This window comes from Pyrgilauda ruficollis, unplaced genomic scaffold (genome assembly GCF_017590135.1).
Source record: "Pyrgilauda ruficollis isolate IOZ18807 unplaced genomic scaffold, ASM1759013v1 scaffold55, whole genome shotgun sequence".
Lineage (NCBI taxonomy): Eukaryota > Metazoa > Chordata > Aves > Passeriformes > Passeridae > Pyrgilauda > Pyrgilauda ruficollis.
The window spans coordinates 7863126-7882541 of record NW_024527155.1 but is presented as its reverse complement, the minus strand read 5'-3'; the positions used below and the strand labels follow the sequence as shown (position 1 = coordinate 7882541).

At 47.7% G+C, this 19416-nt stretch overlaps 1 protein-coding gene across 1 annotated transcript in view; it reads right to left on the bottom strand.

Annotated features, from left to right (window-relative positions):
* Window positions 1-3548: 3548 nt before the first annotated feature.
* SLC25A22 (solute carrier family 25 member 22) overlaps window positions 3549-19416 on the bottom strand; it is a 50917-nt gene continuing 35049 nt past the window's right edge. Inside the window, exons 5-10 of the mRNA XM_041481193.1 lie at window positions 17494-17584; window positions 8792-8910; window positions 6997-7165; window positions 6086-6240; window positions 5193-5268; window positions 3549-4340 (exon numbers count right to left, since the gene is read on the bottom strand). Coding sequence (XP_041337127.1) covers window positions 4187-4340; window positions 5193-5268; window positions 6086-6240; window positions 6997-7165; window positions 8792-8910; window positions 17494-17584 — 764 coding nt within the window. The 3' untranslated portion in view covers window positions 3549-4186. The remainder of the gene's footprint in view (window positions 4341-5192; window positions 5269-6085; window positions 6241-6996; window positions 7166-8791; window positions 8911-17493; window positions 17585-19416) is intronic.

Below are 19416 nucleotides of genomic sequence, written 5' to 3'. Positions count from 1 at the left end.
GGGAAATGTCTTTGCCGCTTTCTAGAGTGCTCCATCCCTGTCTACGATGTTTCCCTCTGCTTAGAGGATGGATCTCCATTGCTTTCCTGGGGAATTTCCCCATGACTGTTACTCCCTGGTGAAAGCTCATGTCTCTACAAACGATTTGCTGGGTGAAGGTTGGGTGTTAAGGTCTTTGAAATGGGTCCCAGTGTCTCTACCGACTTTGGGCAGCAGGTTTATTGCAGAGCCCAGGCAGTTCTGCTCCTGAAACAGACAAGGGTCTGCACAGCCCGAGTTCCTGAACTTTAGGGTAAAATGGTAGGTGCAAGCTGGGATATGTGGTAGGTGGTTCTGGAAGGCTGAACCTTCCTGGTGCCTCAGCCAATGGGGAAAGGGAGAGGGCAACATGCAGCTGGGAGCTGAGGATAAAGGAGGGTGCCCCCTCTGAAACCTCCAGAGAGATCATGCCACAGGTGTCTGCCTTGGTGGAGTTTCTCACTTTATTTGAATAAAGTTGAAGAGCTCCTCTGCCTCCTTTTTGGACACAAACCTCTAGCCTTTGTGGATTTTCCTCACACTGGGAAGCAAGAAATTATCTCCCAAGAAGTATCATTCATCCTCTTCCAGGCAATTCCCCTTTTGCTATCCACCAATTCCTCCTTTGCATTCTGGGAAATTTCCCCTCTTGGAAATGGCACTCTTACTTAAACAATGTCACTTCTGCTTTTCAAGAATTTCCCAGGTGTTTGAGGGAATTTCCTCCTTGCTTTCATGGAATTTCACTCCTTTTATTTCTAGGCTATCCCCCCTATAGCCTTGTAGGAAATTCCGCCATTGCTTTCTAGAAATTCCGTGAATATTTCCTCCCTATAGCCTTGTAGGAAATTCCGCCATTGCTTTCTAGAAATTCCGTGAATATTTCCCCCTTTGTTTTCAAGGACTTGCCCCTAGTTCTCACATGGAAATTCCTACACTGTCTTACAGAAATTGTCTTGTCCCCTTTGTAATCCAGGATATTCAGCTTTCTAGGGTGGTTCCTCCTCTTGATTGCCAGGATTTTTCCTTTTGTTTTGAAGGAATTTCTCCCCAGGTTTTTAGGAAATTTCATCCTTCTGTTCCAGGAAATGCCACAAGCCAGAATTGGCTCAGCACCTGAACCCAGGACAGGAGCATTCAGCAGATCCAGCAAAATGTATTTAAGGGCAGTGAACACCGTGAAACCCAAAGAGGAGCCAGGAGAGCCAGGTCAGAGTGGGAGCAAGGGACAAGGCTGACATGGACAAGGTAAGGCTGGAAAGGGCCCGGGGTGGGTGGAGGGACCCTCTGCCAGAGGAACAAGTGGGAAGAGCAAGGAGCGGTGCTGGCTGCTGGCTCCTGCCCCAGGACAAGCAGCACTTGCAGGGAGACGAGCAGGGGCGTGTTTATTTACTTTCATTCCTCAATGTTGCAATCAATGCAGAGTGGTTTCAGTTAATAGGTGATTAATTCAATTGGTGGGAATTCTTCCATTTTAAACTTTTTTTTTCTTCTTTTTGCAAGGAGGACCCTGCCTGCCTGGAAAGGGGGGTACTTGTCCTGCACAGCCACAGCCATTATCCTCTGCCACCTCCCCAGGTCCTGCTGGCTCAGGGACATGTCCAGGAAACTAAAAATCACCCTCATTTATGTCACCAGATCCTGCACAGTGGAAGAAGAGCTGGAGATTTCAGGAGAGTCAGTTTTACAAAGAAGTTTTTTAAAGCATCCTGAAGGACAAGGAGAGCTTTCCCTGAACCTCAACCCTTCACTGCACCAAATTTTCCTCCAAACTTAACCCCACCATACAAACCTGCGCCCCACGCACATCCCTGCAGCCACAAGTCACCCATTTTCCAGGGACAATCCTTGCAGGAAGAAGGGCAAGCTGAAACCTCACAAGTTTTATCAGCAAGGTCTCTTTTGGGGACCCTCCCTGTAAATCAAAAAGCAGCAAGGAACCTTAATCACCTTAAAGAAAAAAAAATAAAATAAACCTTTCTCTTTTAATCCACCCAAGGGAAATCCAGAGCAAGAGCAGCATCACAGCACTACACACAGCACAGACATCTATCATTGCCTTTGCACAGATTCCTTCCCAGATACACGGAGAAGTCATTAAGAAAAAAGAAAAGAAAAAGAAAATTATTCACATATGCGAAGTGACAAGTAACAAATCAGCCACAGAACAACTTTTTCAAAGAGAAAAAGGATGCATCAAGGAAGAAGGCCCTCAACATACAGGTTTCACAAAAACCTAACCAAAGAGCGGTGAAACAGAGGTGGTTTTCTTTTAAACATTAAAAGCAAGGATATTTTAAAAATTAATTTAAATACACATTCAAAACACAAACACCAAGCAGGCGCCTGGAGAATAAAGCAAAAAGAAGGAATGAAAAGTGAATTCAACCAGTTTAATTTCAACACCAAAGTTGGGTGGATCGCACCAAATGGAATAAATAACGGAGAAGATCACACTGGGTTGGTAGATCTCACACTTAAGATCATTTAAACTAGAATTAATTACACAGCCCAAGAGAGTAGTGAATGAGGAATTCCTCTGACAAGTGATATTAGCTGGGGCAGTGTCCCTTTGAGAGAGCAGGCTGTAGGTGTGGATTTGCCCCCTGCCACCCACCAAAGATCTCTACCAGGGAGCAAACAGGGTGTTTTGTGATGCTCGGGACTCACCCCCTCAAGTGCTGGACACACAAAGCTCCCTGCTCAGAGAATGTGAACCCTCTGCCTCTTCCACACCCACTGGCTCCAGTCACACCCAAGGCAAACATCAGAGCACAACCAGACCTTGTGTTCTCACCTGGCAGGGTGAGCCCACAGGTGCAGCATTTCTACTGCTGCTCCATGAGGCTGGGCAGTGCCAGAACTGGAGCCAGTGCCTCCTTCCACACACCTGGGGTCAGACTGGGAAAAAATCAGATCAGCTGATTTACACCTGCAGCCACAGCTTTATCACTCTAGGGGTGGGCAGGCTGAAGGAATGTAAGTGGCTTCTTGTTATTTGGTTTTTCCTCCCCACAACCCTGAATAAAAAAAAAAAAAACAAAAAAAGAAACCAAAACTCAAACAACCCCCCCCAAAACAAAAAAACCCCAACAAACAACCAAAAAACCCCAAAACAGAACTAAAGAAAATCCCCACAAAACAAAACCCCCCCAAAAACCAAGCTAATAAAACAAAAATAAAAACAAACAAAAATAAACAAACAAAAAACCCCAAAACAGAACTAAAGAAAATCTCCACAAAACAAAACCCCCCCAAAAACCAAGCTAATAAAACAAAAATAAAAACAAACAAAAATAAACAAACAAAAAACCCCACCCCAAAACAAAAATAACTTGATCCCAAGTTCCTCTCCCTTCCGTGCCTGTAGCCAAGCAGGGAAGCACCTTTGGACATTCATGTGATCCCACAGACATGTTCCCTACAGAGCAGACACCTTATTTCTGCACCTCACCCGGATGTGCCTGTGACACCTGGTCAGGAGGGACATCCCTTTGCTTTAAAACAAAAATAATTACAAAATCAATAGGAACAGTCAGAATTCATTTAAGTCCAACTAGTTTTTTAAAAAGGGAGAAGGGAGGACTGAAGGTTTCCAGGCCAAGGAACTTGCCAGAGCCAGCATCCCCCCCACCCCTGCCTCCAGCAGCAATGAGATAAGCCCCCTTTGTGCAGCATTCACTCTTGACCCGAGGTCAGCAGAGCCAAGGAGGTGCTGAGGGGACACAGCTGCCCCTCCAGCTCCTCCTCAGATGGCTGGCAGCTCCAGGTAGAAAGGGAAACTGAGGTGGATGAGGATTGAAGTTATTTCTTTCCCATCTCTCCTCCTTCCCAAGACTGAGAGGAGACTTCTGGGTCTGCAAGCCCAGTCTGTGCTTACCAGTGTCCTTAAGAATGACAATTTAAAACCAAAAACCGGGAAATTAAAAGGAGAGAGAGAGAGAGGAATAATTAATATTGTCCGTGGAAGGAGTGGGAGGGGGCAGGTTCCAGACGGCGGCAGAGCAGGGACTCTCTCTCCCCAGTCTGCCCATCTGGGCACCGGGTCCCTTCGCGTCCCTGCGCGAACCGTTTGTGCTGTTGCTGTGACATCGATCGACACGGATGGCGAACACGGGGATGAATCCAGTGCTGCAGAGGGTGGGAGGGCACACGCAGCCGCTCCAGGCTAGGCCTGGCGCTTGGGGAGCATGTCCAGCAGGAATTCCGCGATGCCGACGAAGTAGACGACTTGTGCAATGCCGAAGAGAGGAGCAATGACCAGGGCTCGGCAGTAGGCCCCTTTGAAGAAGGCCGTGGGCCCTTCCCTCTGCCAGATCTTCCTGGGGAGAAATGGCACAGACAGGTAAGTGTCCATCCCACCCCTCCACCGTGGCAGGACAGCCCCTGGCCATGCCCTGCCTTTCTGCCTCCCTCCAGAGACTAAATCCAGGCCAGTGCTGTTGCCTGGCACAGCCCCCACAGCAAATCACCCATCACTGCCCAAGTGCTCTGCAAGTGGCCGTGCAGAAACCTGCCCCATCCCTGCACCTGGCTAGATGCAGGAGTGGCTGCCCGTGTCTGGAAGTACAGCTAAGACAACCCCATGCCTGCATCAAGAGGTCCCCCAGCTCAAAAGATCCACCTTCAGCGTGGGACAGAGCCAGATGGCAACAGATTCTGGCTACCACTGAAATACAAAAGCAGAAAAATTCCCTTCATGTTTTGAAGCAGCCAGACCATAGTTTAGCAAAGGATCAGAGGATAATGCAGCTGGGGACAGCCCACTGGCAGTGCTCCTGCAGACACTGTGTAGAGCAGTCCCAGGAGGGATATGAGACTCAATACTGTAGGATTTTCCAACAGTGGGGCCTTGGGAGAGACTACAACATTGCCTCCCTTTGCAGAAATAAAATCTCAGTGTTATGACCACTGGGGTTTGGACAGAAGTATTTAAATATAAATGCTATCTTTTTCTTGCTCAATATGGAAAGAAGCTCTCTTTTATAAAACTATATATATACATCTGCTCATATATCTATGTATATCTCCAGATAGATTGATAAAAGCACAGGGACAGAGGGAACATGAAGCACAGCTGCTGGCTGGGTCTAGAAGCTGCACTGCCTGCCTGGCAGCAGGCAGCAGCAGCTGCCAAACAGCTGATGTGGTGCCTCTGTCATGAGGAGTCTTACTTGGTGCAGTCCAGGATCCCCGAGTAGGTGTCCTCATTGACTCCTCTCTGCAAGGACTGCAGCCGCGTTTTGATCACTGGGAGGAAAGAGAGGGGAGACACTGGTGAGCACTGGAGGAATAGCAGGCAGGAGCTACCCTGAGAGTAATGTCTTTGAAATGGTCTAAACAAAATTACCAAGAATACAGACCATTTTCATACATTTATCAGGGAAAACAAACCCATCCCTTTGCAAATGGATAAAAGAAACACAAAGCCACCAAAAACCCAACCCCTCCCTCCCTCACTGTGATCAAGGTTTCAAAAGCTGACTGAAGCTTTAAACCTTCCAAATTAGAAATGTCTCTGCAAAGTGGAAACTTATTTTCACATGCTCATCTCCTTCAGGAAGAGGTATCTAAAACACACAGTTCCACTCCTACATTTCTTCACACTTTGGAGCATGTGCAATACTGGGGAGGGAGCAGTTACTTTCTGCTGTTTTTCACAGGAGGGAAACCAAGGTGGTATTTAAGGCAGATGCTGTGGAGCAGGAGAAAAGGCCACAGATCTGATGCTTCCCCTGTTTGTCCCAGACAATTTTAAGACCACTTGGTCTGCATATTATCGCTCCACATGGAAATGAGAATTTCCTGCCAAAAATATCTGAAATGAATGACACTCTCTTCCTGACATACCTACTAAGTACTGCAAACCTCTGTGTAAGCTGTGGCCAAAGTTGTAGCACAGCTGAACTCACACCATCAGAGCTGGAGGCAGCAGAGCTGTCCCTTTCTGTGTGCTCATGCTGCAAAAAGGCTGGCACAGTCACCCTCCTCCTCACCTGGCCCAGCCTGGACCTCTGAGTCCTGTCACTTGGCACCAGGCCACCAGCACAGGTTGCTCAGGACTCACCATCACAAGGATTGACAGCCACTGCAGCCGTACTGCCAGCCACACATCCAGAGAGGAAGGACACGTAGAACGGAGCCTTGACATTGGGGTCTTTCTGGCCCAGCTTGTTCAGGTTTGCAAACAGCGGGAAGTAAACAATGGAGAATGGGACATCCCTGCAGTCGGGCAGGAAAAAAGAAAGAAGAAGGATGAGCAAAGTCAGCAGAGGACACCAACAAACTGAGCAAAGGAAGGGCTGCAAGCATCACACACTGGCAGCACAGCCACGAGCTGAAACTCAGTGGGGGAAAAGTGACTGGACAAAGGAGAACAGGCCCATAGGAGGCATGCAGCCCTCTAGGATCAGTGGGCTCCCCCTTTTCTTCAACACTCAAACCAAAGACACTGGCACATTCAGAGGTCAATTGTTTTGACCACTTTTGTTAATTACGAGAGGTTCCATCCTGCCCTCCATCCCCCTGGGCGCTGCATTAGCTCTACCTTTGTTAAAGCTAGAGGACAGTGACACTGTGAAAGCCCAGGCAAGGAGTGCCAGAGCAGACACCGGTCCTTGCATCCACGGTGCTCTGTGGCCCAGCGCCCATGCACACCCTGCGGTCTCAGGCTGATGGTTTTACTTTGCCAGCACACAAGGACTTCTGTGCAGTGTGAAAATACAGACCGTGGGGCAGACAAAAACCTTTCACAGAAAGCAGCAGGATTAAATCTTGTAGGAACAAAAAAATCTCCTCCCTCACTTCTCTGACCTTCCCTTCTTTAGTGTACAAAACCTGTGCATGGAAAACGAACTAAACCAAGCCCACACCCGCTGAAGCCATCACCTCCTTTGCAGGCTCATCCCCGGGATGGGTGGTGCCTTAGACCCAAGTCTGGGAACACCAGAGCCCTGTGCTCAAGCCCAAGCCACCTACCTTAGCAGCGTGGCTCCCAGGCCCTTGTAAAGTCCGGCGATGCCTTTGCTCCGCAGCAGCTCCCGGGTTATCTGGGTCGCTGTGGGACGCCGTTCCACGGCCGGCTCGGCCGCCGCGGCGGGAGAGGAGGAGAGCTGGGCCTGCGCCGCCATGAGCTTCTTCTGTGCCGCTGGGGAGCAGAGCGCCAGCACCGGTCTGCAGGGGCCCCGCTGCGGCCTCCTGCCGCCCGGTGCCGCGGGACACGGAGCCACAGGGGCAGCACAACACGCGGACAAAGGCAAGGCAGCTGCCCTGCAAGCTTTACCCCCAATGTACCCATCTCCCTCAGCCTGTCCCAGGCTGACAGCGCTGCCACAGCACAAGGCTGGCTGTCGAGCGCACCCCCCCGAGCCTGTCACACACCATCTCCGCAGTGCAGGGACAGGAGCTGCTGTGGGCAGGCCGGGGACAGTCCCTGCTTCCAGCTGTGGCCCTGAGCTGCCAGTATAACAAACAAGATGCTCATAAACGAGACAGCTTCCCAAGTTCTGTTCTTTGCGTCCCTCCCCTGAAAGCAATCATTAACCTGGGGAGTTTCTTGGTCACATTTATAAACACATCCTGGTTGCTCAGTCACGTTTATAAACACATCCTGGTTTCTCCCACTTTTCCAGCTGATGCACCTCGGCCCTTTGGCCAGAAGATGGAGAGCACTTCACTCTGTAAGCAATCCCAGCACACCACAGCTCTCTCGCCACACAGAGAACAGGATGGTCACAGCATCGGAAACCTCTCCTGAACCCTCAAACCACGGCTTAAATCCTTCCAACATTTTAAAATAATACGCACAAAGAGGATAAGGTCTGCAGTAAAACCAGTGAAGAGAGAAAAGAAAAAGTAAATCCGTGATTATTCAGGAATGCCACATCAAATGAGAGATTAAAGGACAAATTGGCCCGTTTTCCAGGAAGGGCCATAATGATGGTGTCTAACAGTGTCATGCAGGGCTCCTGGGAAGTGAGGCTGTAGCCCAGACTGACCTCTGGAAGAGACTAAGGAAAGAGCAAGCAGCTCTTTCCCCCGGAGGCTCCATGCCAGAGTCTGGTCTCTGTTCTCACCAGAAACACTTCACAGTGTTTCAGCCAAAAGGCTCACACTCCCTCCTGCCTCTGCCTGCCAGCTCCTGCCCACAGTCCCAAAAGCCTGACCCCAAATCTCATTCAAATCCAGTGCTCTGGGAGAATTTTATTTACTGTTTCAACCAAAACAACTGCTGTTTTTGTCAGGGAGAAAAAAAGAGTACAAGGGGAGACAAGTCATCTGAAAATAACACATCCCCTTGGGAAGCTGTTGGGGAGGTGCTACAGGGGGGTAGAACAGAGAAAAACCAGACATCAGAAAACATGGAGATGGAGGAAGCAGCACAGAAAAGGCACTGGAGGATGTTAATCCCTTCTTGGGTGCACAGGATCTATCAGGTTTGAATCACTCACAAGCTGACCACCCAGTCATCTCTCCTGTCTCTCCATCCACCAACAGCATTTGCTGTTTTGCTTTCCAGGCCTATTGCTCTGAGTAAAAAACCCACCACCTTTTGTAACTGCAGGGGCCTCTGCAAAGCCAGCTGAGCAAAGTGTGGGGGGAAGTAAGCTGGGAAGGGGAGGAGAAACTTCGGCTACATCTGTGGTATCTCTGATGTGGGAGAGCAGGAGGAATAGGTTTTCTTCACTCATCCTCTCAGCTCTACCCTGAAAGCCCAGTCTCAGCTCCTTCCCCTCTCCCTGCTGAGGGCACAGGGAAGAAGAAGTCGACGTACCAATGCGTCCTGCGTCCTGCAGCTGGATTTTGAGCATCTCCATGGGAGTGGTGACAATCACCTGGCAGGTACCTGCACCACAGCCTGCCAGCATCTCCTTCAGCAGTGTCAGCTTTTTCCTGCCCAAAGAAAAGAGAGAGAGTCCATCAGAGGAGGTGGCCTTGAATAACACTTGAGCAGCTGGGTACAAAGCTCGGGGCACATCTCTGACCCTGGGGGTTACAGGAAAGGCAGCCAAGGGGACAGCAGAACCTGCTAGGCCGACAGTTCAGCACAACCCTGGCTTGGCATCTCTGCCAGCATCACCTGACCTGGAGAACAGACTCATTTTGTCCCCAGAAACAGAACATTCAGAAAAGCCACAAGCACGGTCAGAACAGCCCCAGACAGGAGCACACAGCCCCCTCCACCCACAGCCAGAGCACTGCAGCTCTCTTCCAGCCTGATGATGCCCCTGATTAGGGCACAGCTTTCAGAAAGGGTATCACTTCAGAGGGCAGCAGAGGACCTGAGCATTAAGGGGGATAAGCAGCTTTCCTCCTGCCAGCCTAGTCCTTTAAAAATTGTCAACAAACACAGGTCACAGGACAAGGAGCAAGGAGGGAAAATATTCTACTTGCTGCTTTGGAGTTCTCTGAGAAAAGCAAAGTAAATAAACAGTGAATATGAATCAGGGAGGCAGTTCCTCTGTGGTTAGGAGCTGTTTCATGTTACCAGGTTTTCCAAACCTGAACAAATAGCCTTTGCACTAAACTGGTCCTGCCTGAGAGACAAGGGATGGGATGGACCTCCAGCAATGAAGATTTGTGCATTGTTTGCACTACAGAGCAGGGATTATCAGCAACATGTTCTCACGCAGCAAAATGCAGCATTTCATTGTTCCCTCCATTCCAAAGCTATGAAAGAGCGCAGCTAAGACTAAAAAAAGGAACTCGTAAAATTTTCAGAAAGTAAGCCCTGTAAAAAAACCTCACGCCTTGGCACCAGAAAACACAGACTTGATTAAAAAGTACACCTGACCTGTTCTTTTCTAAAAGGGTTTAAAAAAGAAGTGTGTATAAATCACACAGCCAGAGAGAAACAGCCTCCTCTCTTTTCTGTTTTAAATGCAAGTACCATTTTTACCTCCCTCGGCCCTGCTCTGCAGCAATACCTCATCTTAACCTGCCCAAGGCACATCCCCACACTGTGGCAGAAGCACTCCCACTGTGATATTCCCCATTCCCCTGCACAGCCCCTTGCCAGGGGTTTCACAAGCACACACACAGCACAGCTGTGGGACAGTGGGCCAGCAAAGCAGTTTCATTGCCAACCCTACGGGAAAGGGAGGGCAGATGCACAGTAATAATCCTGCTGGCCCACCGCGTAAGCTGGGCTGATTTCTCCACCTCTCATCTTCTCCGGGGAGGATATGAGAGCAGGGGATTAAAGGCACAGAGCCACAACAGAGATTACCAGTGACTAAATATAGAGCTCTCCTATAAGGCTGAAAGAAGGAATAATTCAGTCTCCCCTTTTCAAATTTCCCCACAGATTAGGAGCTGCAAAGAACAATCCCTCCCATGGAGTTACCTACATGGGTGCTGAAGTGTGCACAGCAGGTTTTCCTGGAGGTGTGGGGAACTAGGGTGTGTAAATCCAGAGGTTCCCACTGCCACTGCCACTTGGAGGCGGGCAAGTGCCTTTTGGGTGGCCTGAAGCACAGCACCAGTCTCTGAGTGGCTCGATACAGTCAGCAGCAAGGCTGCACAATCCCCAGCCTGGCTGTGGGAGGGAGCAAACCACACAAAGGAGCTGGCTGCCAGAATCTCTCTTTGGCACAGCAGAGCATCTCCCACTTTAGCAAGAGCCCTGGACCATCCCTAGAGTACATATTTTCTGGCTTTCATCCAGGGGACTGCTTTGATAACCAGTTCAAAAAGATCAGGAAGATTTGGCCTACATATTCATCTTGGACCATTATCCAAGACAACTAAAGTCAGCCATGACTTGACTGAACTCCATGGAGCTATGCCAGCATGGCCCAAGGAAGGATTTACACATGTGGGTATCCTTTAGAGATGTCAAACAGGTACATCAAAAGCATCTAGAACAAGGGCTTTCAGCTTTTAGTTTGCACATCCTGGGAACTGGGGAGAGTCCAAGAAAAGAAGTAGCTTAAGATAAGCAAATCTTTTGACAGGAGGTTTAAAAGCTGCTATACGGGGGTCAAACTGCCTTTGCAAAACCTCACCAGTCTGCACATAAAAGGAAAGTTTGAAAACTGTTCATCTCTAGACAACAAAGGAGTTTAAATATTTAAGGCACCAGTGGCCTTATCTCAGTGGTTTAAAAAGCAGCACATCTCAACTAACTTCAAAAGCTGCAACACCAGCAAAGATCTGGTCCTACAAATGCAGAAACCATCTTTTATCACAGCAAGAGAGTGTTAAATGTAACATATACACAATAGCCTCAAACTCTGCACTGGCACAAATCAGTTGTTCTACATTTTTTACTGGCATACCATTAATTTGTGACAAGTAAAAATGTCACATGGGAAGGGGAGGAGATACATGCTTGATTTAGAGTTTCAAACTGGAGCTGAAAAATAAAGTCTAAAAAGAGGAACTAAAGGTTTATGGAAGGCTTTTGGGGAGCAATCAGTTCAAAGTTAGGATCTCTGACACCACTGATATATTGATGTCACATGGTACAGTAGTTAGGATTTTTTCAAGTTTCTCAGAATCTTGACCATGTGGGAATTTACTGTGTTTGGGCAGGGACCAGAACCAGCCATTCTGGAACCATTCAGGATGACAACATTTCCAGAGAGGAAATCTCTGAGCTAAAGAAATATCCATCCAAAGCAATCCATTTCTACTTTCTACCCAAAAGGCTACTGTCCCCATCTTGGACATCACCTTTCTCACTCATAAAATAACCTCTGCCTCTGTCTGTCAGCCCAAAAGGTTGCAGAAAGCTCCCCAGGAGTTTCAAAGCAGACAGAGCCAGTTCCTTTCAAACAATTTAAATATGGGTCTTTGATATAGATTAGAAGACCAGCACGTAGGAGCTGTCCTTCAAAGGAAGAGCACCCTCTCTGCCACAGTCACAGCGGGTATGAACACAAACGGCCCTTTAATCCAACCCCTGATTTTCCAAGGGGGAACCAGCTACTGCAACTGCACTTCAGAAAAGCCGGAGCTATGGTGCTGGAAATGTAAAAGCAATACAGTTCCCACTAAAAGCTCCCTCTCACTTCTAGTGCCAGCTCAAAAATGCCTCAGACAAGCCAAATAAAGTACTGATGTGGAACAGATACATCTCAAAGTAACACTGCCAGATTAAATGTTGATCTGGAAGTCATTATTCCAGGAATGTGCAGGAGCTCTGTGTTGCATGTTTGGGCTAAGTCAAGAGGAGGCTGACTCTACCTGCATCAGGTTTGCCCTGGCAGGAAATTCCAAGTGTTTTGTTCCAATGTGAACATTTGTGGAAGTGAACAATGGACAGAGTAACACGACTGAGCATGCTGAACACAGACACAACCCACGTTTCATCCCAAGACATGTGCCTGGAATGATGACAAGGACAATGCTCCTCCCATGGGTGCCTTCTGTGATTAAACAGCACATCTCTATCTCCCTCCAGATTAACAGTTGAAAGTGCATTTGCTTTTTGGCTGACCTTTGATGTCAACAGCTTCAACTCACTGCAACTGCCTGGCCTCTGTGTGCTAAATAAAAGAGCTCTCCCCAAACAGCTGTTCCTGAATTGGCACAGTGACATTATCAGCTCCTCCTTCTCAAGGGGAAGGGGAGAGATTTCCCCACTTCCAAGTCTCAGTGAGTTGAATGAGGGCTACCTGCATTAAAGAAATGTCTGAGTATCCAGTGGATAACTGCAGGAGAGGCTGCCTGGGCACACCAGTGCCAAAGAAAGACCAAGCACAGTGTGTGCAGGGTGACAGAGCAGCTCAGCACCAGGGCTAGCAGCAGCACCCCTTCTTCCTAAATTGAGAGCCTCACTTTACAGCCTGACTAAGAGTGTATTCTGCAGCTCAAGGATCATCCAAGCCATGCAATTGATACTTAAACTCATGCCAGAAGAGATGGTCCAAGTATTTTACGAGAGCCTGAAAGAAGAGCAGATGAAGGAAAAGAGCCCTGGGGAGATGTATCAGCTGGGAAGGCAATGAACAACAAGCTCCAGTCTCCACAACTGCATAAGCCTGAAGGAAAAATACCTTGCTTGTCCCAGGATTACCAGTTGGCTATTTCTCTTCCCTGTGCAAAGATACAAGACAAGAGGAAGCAGAATAGAAGAAAATTTGCTAGCATCAGCAGAGGCAGAATTAAGTCAGTCATGCTGGTCTTCCTAGGAATCCGAGCTGCTAAGACAGCAGATTGACAGCCTTTGCTTCAGAACAGCAAACAAAATAAAGGTCAAGATTAAAGAGGACAGGGTAAGTAAGGGAACAACACCTTGGAGAATAGCAGCAGGAAACTCTTCAAGGGACACTGTAAAGTTTTTATGAGCAACAAGTTGCTTATGTAAGAAGGCATGAGACACTTTTTACTGCAGCCAAGGCAGAATATTTAACCAAGAACCTGAAAAATGAACAAAACCTGGCAAACACACACCCAACAAAACAGCTATCTGGCACTCCACACTTTGGAGATAAACACAAAACCTTGTAGGGCATTTTAAAGGAACTGGTTTTATGAAGTGTTTAACATCCAAATTCAAAGAGGATATAAGAAGCAGGCAATATTTAAATCAGTCAAAGAGGCCTCAAACACTGAGCACCCAATAATCAATTATGTACTTTAAATGCTGGTTACTAATGTCTAAATAGCCTTCTCAGCTTCATAGCTAAGTGCTTTATAGCCAAGCACTTCACTTAGCCCTGGTGACTCCTCACATCCTCTGCTCTGGACAATGAAGCCACTTCTATTTTAACAGCAGCCATGAGACTGAGTCTCTCAACACACACAGCTTCAAAAAGCCAGAGTTAAAAAAAATCCCATCTGTTTCCAGCAGCCTGAAGACCTGGGGTTTCTCCTCTCTCCACATTCTGCCTTCCCCAGCCTAGTGAAAACTCTTCCCCACAGAATGACACAGGAACAAAGACCTGCCTGGAGACTCTTCTGTGGGCCACCTTCTTCTCCTGGGAACTGCAGAGGCTCTCAGGTCAAAATCATCACAGGAAATTACTTGACCCTTATTGCCTTTGTCAGTCATGGTCATGGGGTGCCCTTCAGATTTGCAGTACCTTGGTCTCCCTCCTCTCCTCCACAGCATAGCAAGCATGTTTTCAGCACCCACACAACTCAGTCAGGCCTCCCTCATTCCTAAATGACCAGGACAGCTTGGAAGGACCGATTCAGTTTTGTTTCTTGAGAAAACAAAAAAGCTGTAGCTGTAGGCTGTCATAATGGCCTTGACATCAAAATAGAAACTGGCAAAGAAATAGAAACTGGCAAAGAAATAGAAACTGGCAAAGAAGCAGAAATGACGTCCCCCAGCCTGTAAGCACACATGCTCCCTGCACCAAAAGGAGGGGAAAAGCATGGTACAGGCAGGAGTGCCTCCCTGAGCTAGCCTCAGGGTGGAGAGGGCTGCAGGAACACACACCTGCACACACAGGGTCTCAGAGAGCTGCACCAACAAGGGCACAAGATCCCTTGTGAGGACCTGCTGCCCCAGAGCTCTGCCCCCAGCAGTGTCCAAGAGCACAGTCAGGGAAAACGGAGTCTAGCACAAACCTGTAGTGATAACATCCCTAAAATACTCTTCCAGCAATGCGCAGTCAGGAGCTTCCTACACCACAGGTGCTGTTTGCAGTCTGGCCTTTCAAAAATAGGCTTTATGCCACTTTTTTATCCTAGCAGTTTAAAAGCAATTTCAACACTAAGTTTTTCAAATGATAAAAATAAATACATTAATGCACACTGAAAGCTGTTGTTTAACTTGAGGCTACTTTGAGTCATGCTGGATTTGCCACACTCTCTGTGGTCCACACATGCTTCCTCCTCTTGCACATTGAGGTCTATTTTAATACCACATATTTTAATCAGCAAATACTGGTAGAACAGGCATATTTTATAAGAAAAGGATTACCAATTCGTGCAACATATTTTAAGCAAGACAAGTGCTAGATGCTTAGCACAAAGGCATTCAATGTAAACAGGTCTAGAATACTTCTGCAGTTTTGAGTCAGAGAATCCTTTGGGATACTGACCTAAGGGCACAGCATCTATGAAAATACACAGCAGACAGACTGGCTTGTGCAAAAAGGACTTTAATGGAGCTGAACCAAGATCTTGCTGATCCAGCCTTACATTGATCCTAACCCCCCTCACTGTGCTTTGCCCAAAGTAACACCTTGACTCATGGAATTACACATCAAGAGATGAAACCACATTCATGTGCCAGGCAGCTCCAGGCTTCACCTTTCTAACCCCAAGCTAGTTTGTCATTCATAACTAGGCTTTGGCTGGAATTTTGAAATAGGTGGCCCAGCCTTGTGATGAGCTAGCAGGTATGCACCCTGCTGGGTCCTGGGTAGGAGAGGCCTTTAAATTCCAGCACTGCTAATCCTGCCCCATCTTACCAAGGAAACTGGGGAGGATAGGACAGAAGCATCCCAAGGGAGAAAACTGAAGATCCCACATTCATAGCCTGTACCAGCCACAGCAAACCTGCAAGGCATTTTTATTCCCATCATATTTTGGGGTGACATTTCTAAGTAGAAATACTTTAAATCGTCTATCACAGTAGTATCAAGGCTCTGCCTCTCTGTCCTGCTCATGCTGGCTACCCTCAAGAGCACAGCTGACCAGATTTCTCTCATCCAAGCCCCCAGTGGTGATTAAATGAGATGAGTGACTCTGACTCCACGTGCTGCCTAGCTCTTGTCGCCTAACTGTGGCCCAACATCTCTTTTCTCTAAAAGAACTAAAATGCTCTGTGTTGAGACACAAAGACCTCCCACTACCTGGGTGGTATCATGCTCCTGCTCTAGGTCACTGTAGTGCCAGACCCATCAGCATGTAAGATTTAGGAGAACAGGGTGTCTTGCTCTTGGAAAAATTCTCTAGCTCCTTTATTCTGAATTAAGTGCAGCATATCATCCATGTCATGTGTGCACCAGCCAGTGACCCAAAAGTCAAACTGGAAGAGGTCTGAGTGAAAACCTCAGCTACTTGTGGAAACAGCTGTACCCCACTTACCCAAAGACCTGTTCAAAGCTGGACTCAGCACTGAGGCACACACACACACTTGTCCTCTGAGGAAGCCTTTACCTCTCATGGTGCAGGACACTGACTGACAGGCATGTCCCCTTTTAATGGCTGAAACATCACAGCAGTGATTGCTCCTCCAGAATGCCAAATATGTTGCAATGCTAGTCTGATTTCTTCCATGAAACCATTCCCTTAGTGGCAGTACAAGAGGCACCTTTTTGGGCCTGTACAAGCTACTAAGCCCCCAGTTGTAGGTGGTGGCAAAGAGCTGTGCTGCTATTTACTGCAGTAAACCAAGGTGTGCTGGGCTGTCTGCTGCAGGGATGAGACACACCACTTGGTACAGGACATCATTACCTCCCACTGTCTGAGCAGAGCACAGAAGAGACACTATTCAAAGACTTGAGTCAGAAAATCATGAAGAGCTGTGAGCCGATGAGTCACACGGACATATGTTAGCTGCTACTTTAAAGGACTCCAGAACAAAAGAAAAAAAAAATAAAAGGTACAGGAAAAAAATGGATTCTCAATCTGTGTCAGTCCACAATCTCCACTAAAGTTGTTGACACACTGATCTGCAGCAGCCAAGACTGACGTGATATGTTTTGGGAAGTTGTTAAGCTCAGTAATTGTGCCGGAGCTTTGCATTTTCACTGAGGCCCCACCTCATAACTGCTGATGGGAATTGCTGGGATCATGTCCCAAGCAGGCTGTCATTTTAGCTACTGTCACTGAGGACTGCAGACAATGCCCTTGTCTGCTTCTGGGGAAAGGCCTCTCTCTGATGGGAGACACAACTATTTCCCATGCAATTTGGAAAACATCTTGGTGAAAGCAGCATTAAATATTCACGATCCAGCTCCTCTCAACTGCTCCAGCTTATGCCTTTTACTCACGTTTAATTCACATGAACCAAACTCCACTTGCAAGCTGAACTGGCCATTTTATTCCTTCATCATTTATTTGAAGGTCAGCTGCTGCAAGTGACCTTAGTCAATTCAGATTTACCAGCCCTCTAAAACTATTTTCAAGGTACAAAAGGAGAAGAGGGGTGCTAAGTTTGGGGTCTACAGAACTTGACTTGATACCTTTCCAAGCCAGAAGAAGCATAAGAGGATCCAATAGGACGCTGAGGACAAGAGTCCTCCCAGCAGCTGTTTGAGCAATGATCAGTGACATTGGGTTCCTCTCAAATACTTAGACTACACATTCTGGATCTGCTAACCTTGGCTTAAATCTGGGACTATTTTTAGAAGCTCGAATAAAGAGCAGTCATCCAGTGGAGTGCTTCATGCTTCCCATTTTAGACATTGCATCCTTAGCCTGAACGTAATCACCAGCTGAGCTGTTCAAGGTCAACTCATATTTCAGTCATTGCACTATCCCACTGCACCTTTTCCTGATGTCTCACCAGAAGTGTTGCAAGAGTCGGCGTCTTTTAAGCTGACTGCAGAAGGTCAATTCCCTACTCACCCATCTTTGGAGAGGTGATGCCGGAAGAAGTCATTGGCTGCCAGTTTGATAGCCTTTTCTGGTGTCACTAGAGTCAGGTTCACTGCAGCCCCTGGGCAAGGAAGAGAGAAAAAGGCCATTGGATAATGAGAATAACGGAATTGTTAACTGGATCTTTCAGGAATGTGTTGTAACTTATGCACAAAACCACAGACAGAAGCAGGAGAGCTTCCAGTGCACCAAAGGGATTTAGAAATACAAAACACCACTGAAAATTAACAAGTGTTTCTGCCTCCCAACACCTTGGGTTTGTGAAAACATCCCCAGATGTGTTTCTACTCCATTTGCCATATGTATTTTGTAATTTCTTCAGCTTCACTACTACCTCCCACCATGTATACAGGCATCCTTGTCTCTCATCCAAGGATGCACTCCTATGAATTCAGAAGGATGTAGATCAAACCTTCAGAAAATGAGTACAAGATGGTTTAACAACTAGTCCCAACTCCTTTGGAAATATTTTGTGACACTGAGAAGGAAAAGACCCCCTGCCCCGCCTCCTCAGTGGATCCCTTCCCTGCTTCCTCCCCAAAAACACCGGAGCAGCTTGAATTCTAAGCAGCTCAGAAAAGGCAGAGCCATTGAAAGACCTGGAGGCTGGCCAAAGTCACCTGGCTCATCTGCACAGAACCAGCTCTAGACCAGCCCTTAGAGCTAAGTGGCTTCCCCTGTGTGTCACCACTGGGTGTCACCCCCAGAACAGCCACCACTGAAGTGGCTTTTTGCCCACCACAAGCTGAAGCACACAGAAATTGCCCTCTGAGCTCCATGGCAAGGCTTGCTGGGGGACCTGGGATGTAAACAAGCCTTGGCTCCCTGCATCCCCCACCCACTGGAGTGCCCTTTTGTCAGGAGCAACAAACAGCAAATCCCTGTATTGTGCCTGTCACAATGAAAGGCCTGCATGACCTGGCTGGCTGCTGTGGGCCTGAACACTGGCATTAGTGCAACACAGTGGCTGGGAGCAGCTTTCAAGCTGCCCTGGGGGAAAGGGGTGAGGGAAGGGCCAGTCACTTCCCAGCAGAGTGAGGTTTGCACCATTAGATAAACAGTCCAGAACATTCTCCTCCATTTAAATCCCAAGGCTCAAGAAGTCCTCCACTGGATATCCTCAAGCTCTCCTTACCTGCACTGAAATGTCCTGAGCTCCAAGCCCTCCAAAGGAGCTACACTTGAGACTGGTTAATGCCCTAGAACACCTTTGTAAGAACAAACACAAATACAGGCATTTATGCTTGTCTTTGAGATTTAAACAATTTATCCCAAAGATTCATATTCCAAAGGGAAGCAGCCAGAGAAGCCTGTACCCCCCACTAGGCTCCAAAGACCTGGTGGGGTTCATTTTCAGGACCTTTGAACTCAAGTAGACAGGAGCTATAAGGGCTAAACACACCTAGAGAAAGTCAGCTCAATCCTTTATTCCTTGGGATGGACTCCTCTCCCTTCAAGAACTGAAAAACATAAGTTTAGGGGACTTTCCTCAGACTAGGAAGCAAAGTCACAATGGGACTTCTGGTACCACTACAACGGGGAGTGGGACACAGGAATCCTTGGCTCCACATCCTCTGCTCAGAAGACACACCTTCACCATTCAGAAAATTGCAGCAAGAAAAGACAGCCTTTGCTGCACGGGGCTGGGCAGCCCAACATATCTTCCCCCATTTCAACTCCTATGTTCAGGTTTTGCAGAAAACACAGAGTAGCACTGCCTCACAGCAAGCCAAAGGAATGCATTCATTCCACCCTTGTCATTTGTTTCATCCAACAAATGCCATCATCTTTCACAGTACACAAACCAACTCAGCAGGGAGCAGAGCAGGCCTCTCACACTTCTGGTTCTTTGCAAACTTTTAAGGGCACCAGTGACTGTGCTGCTTCAGTTTG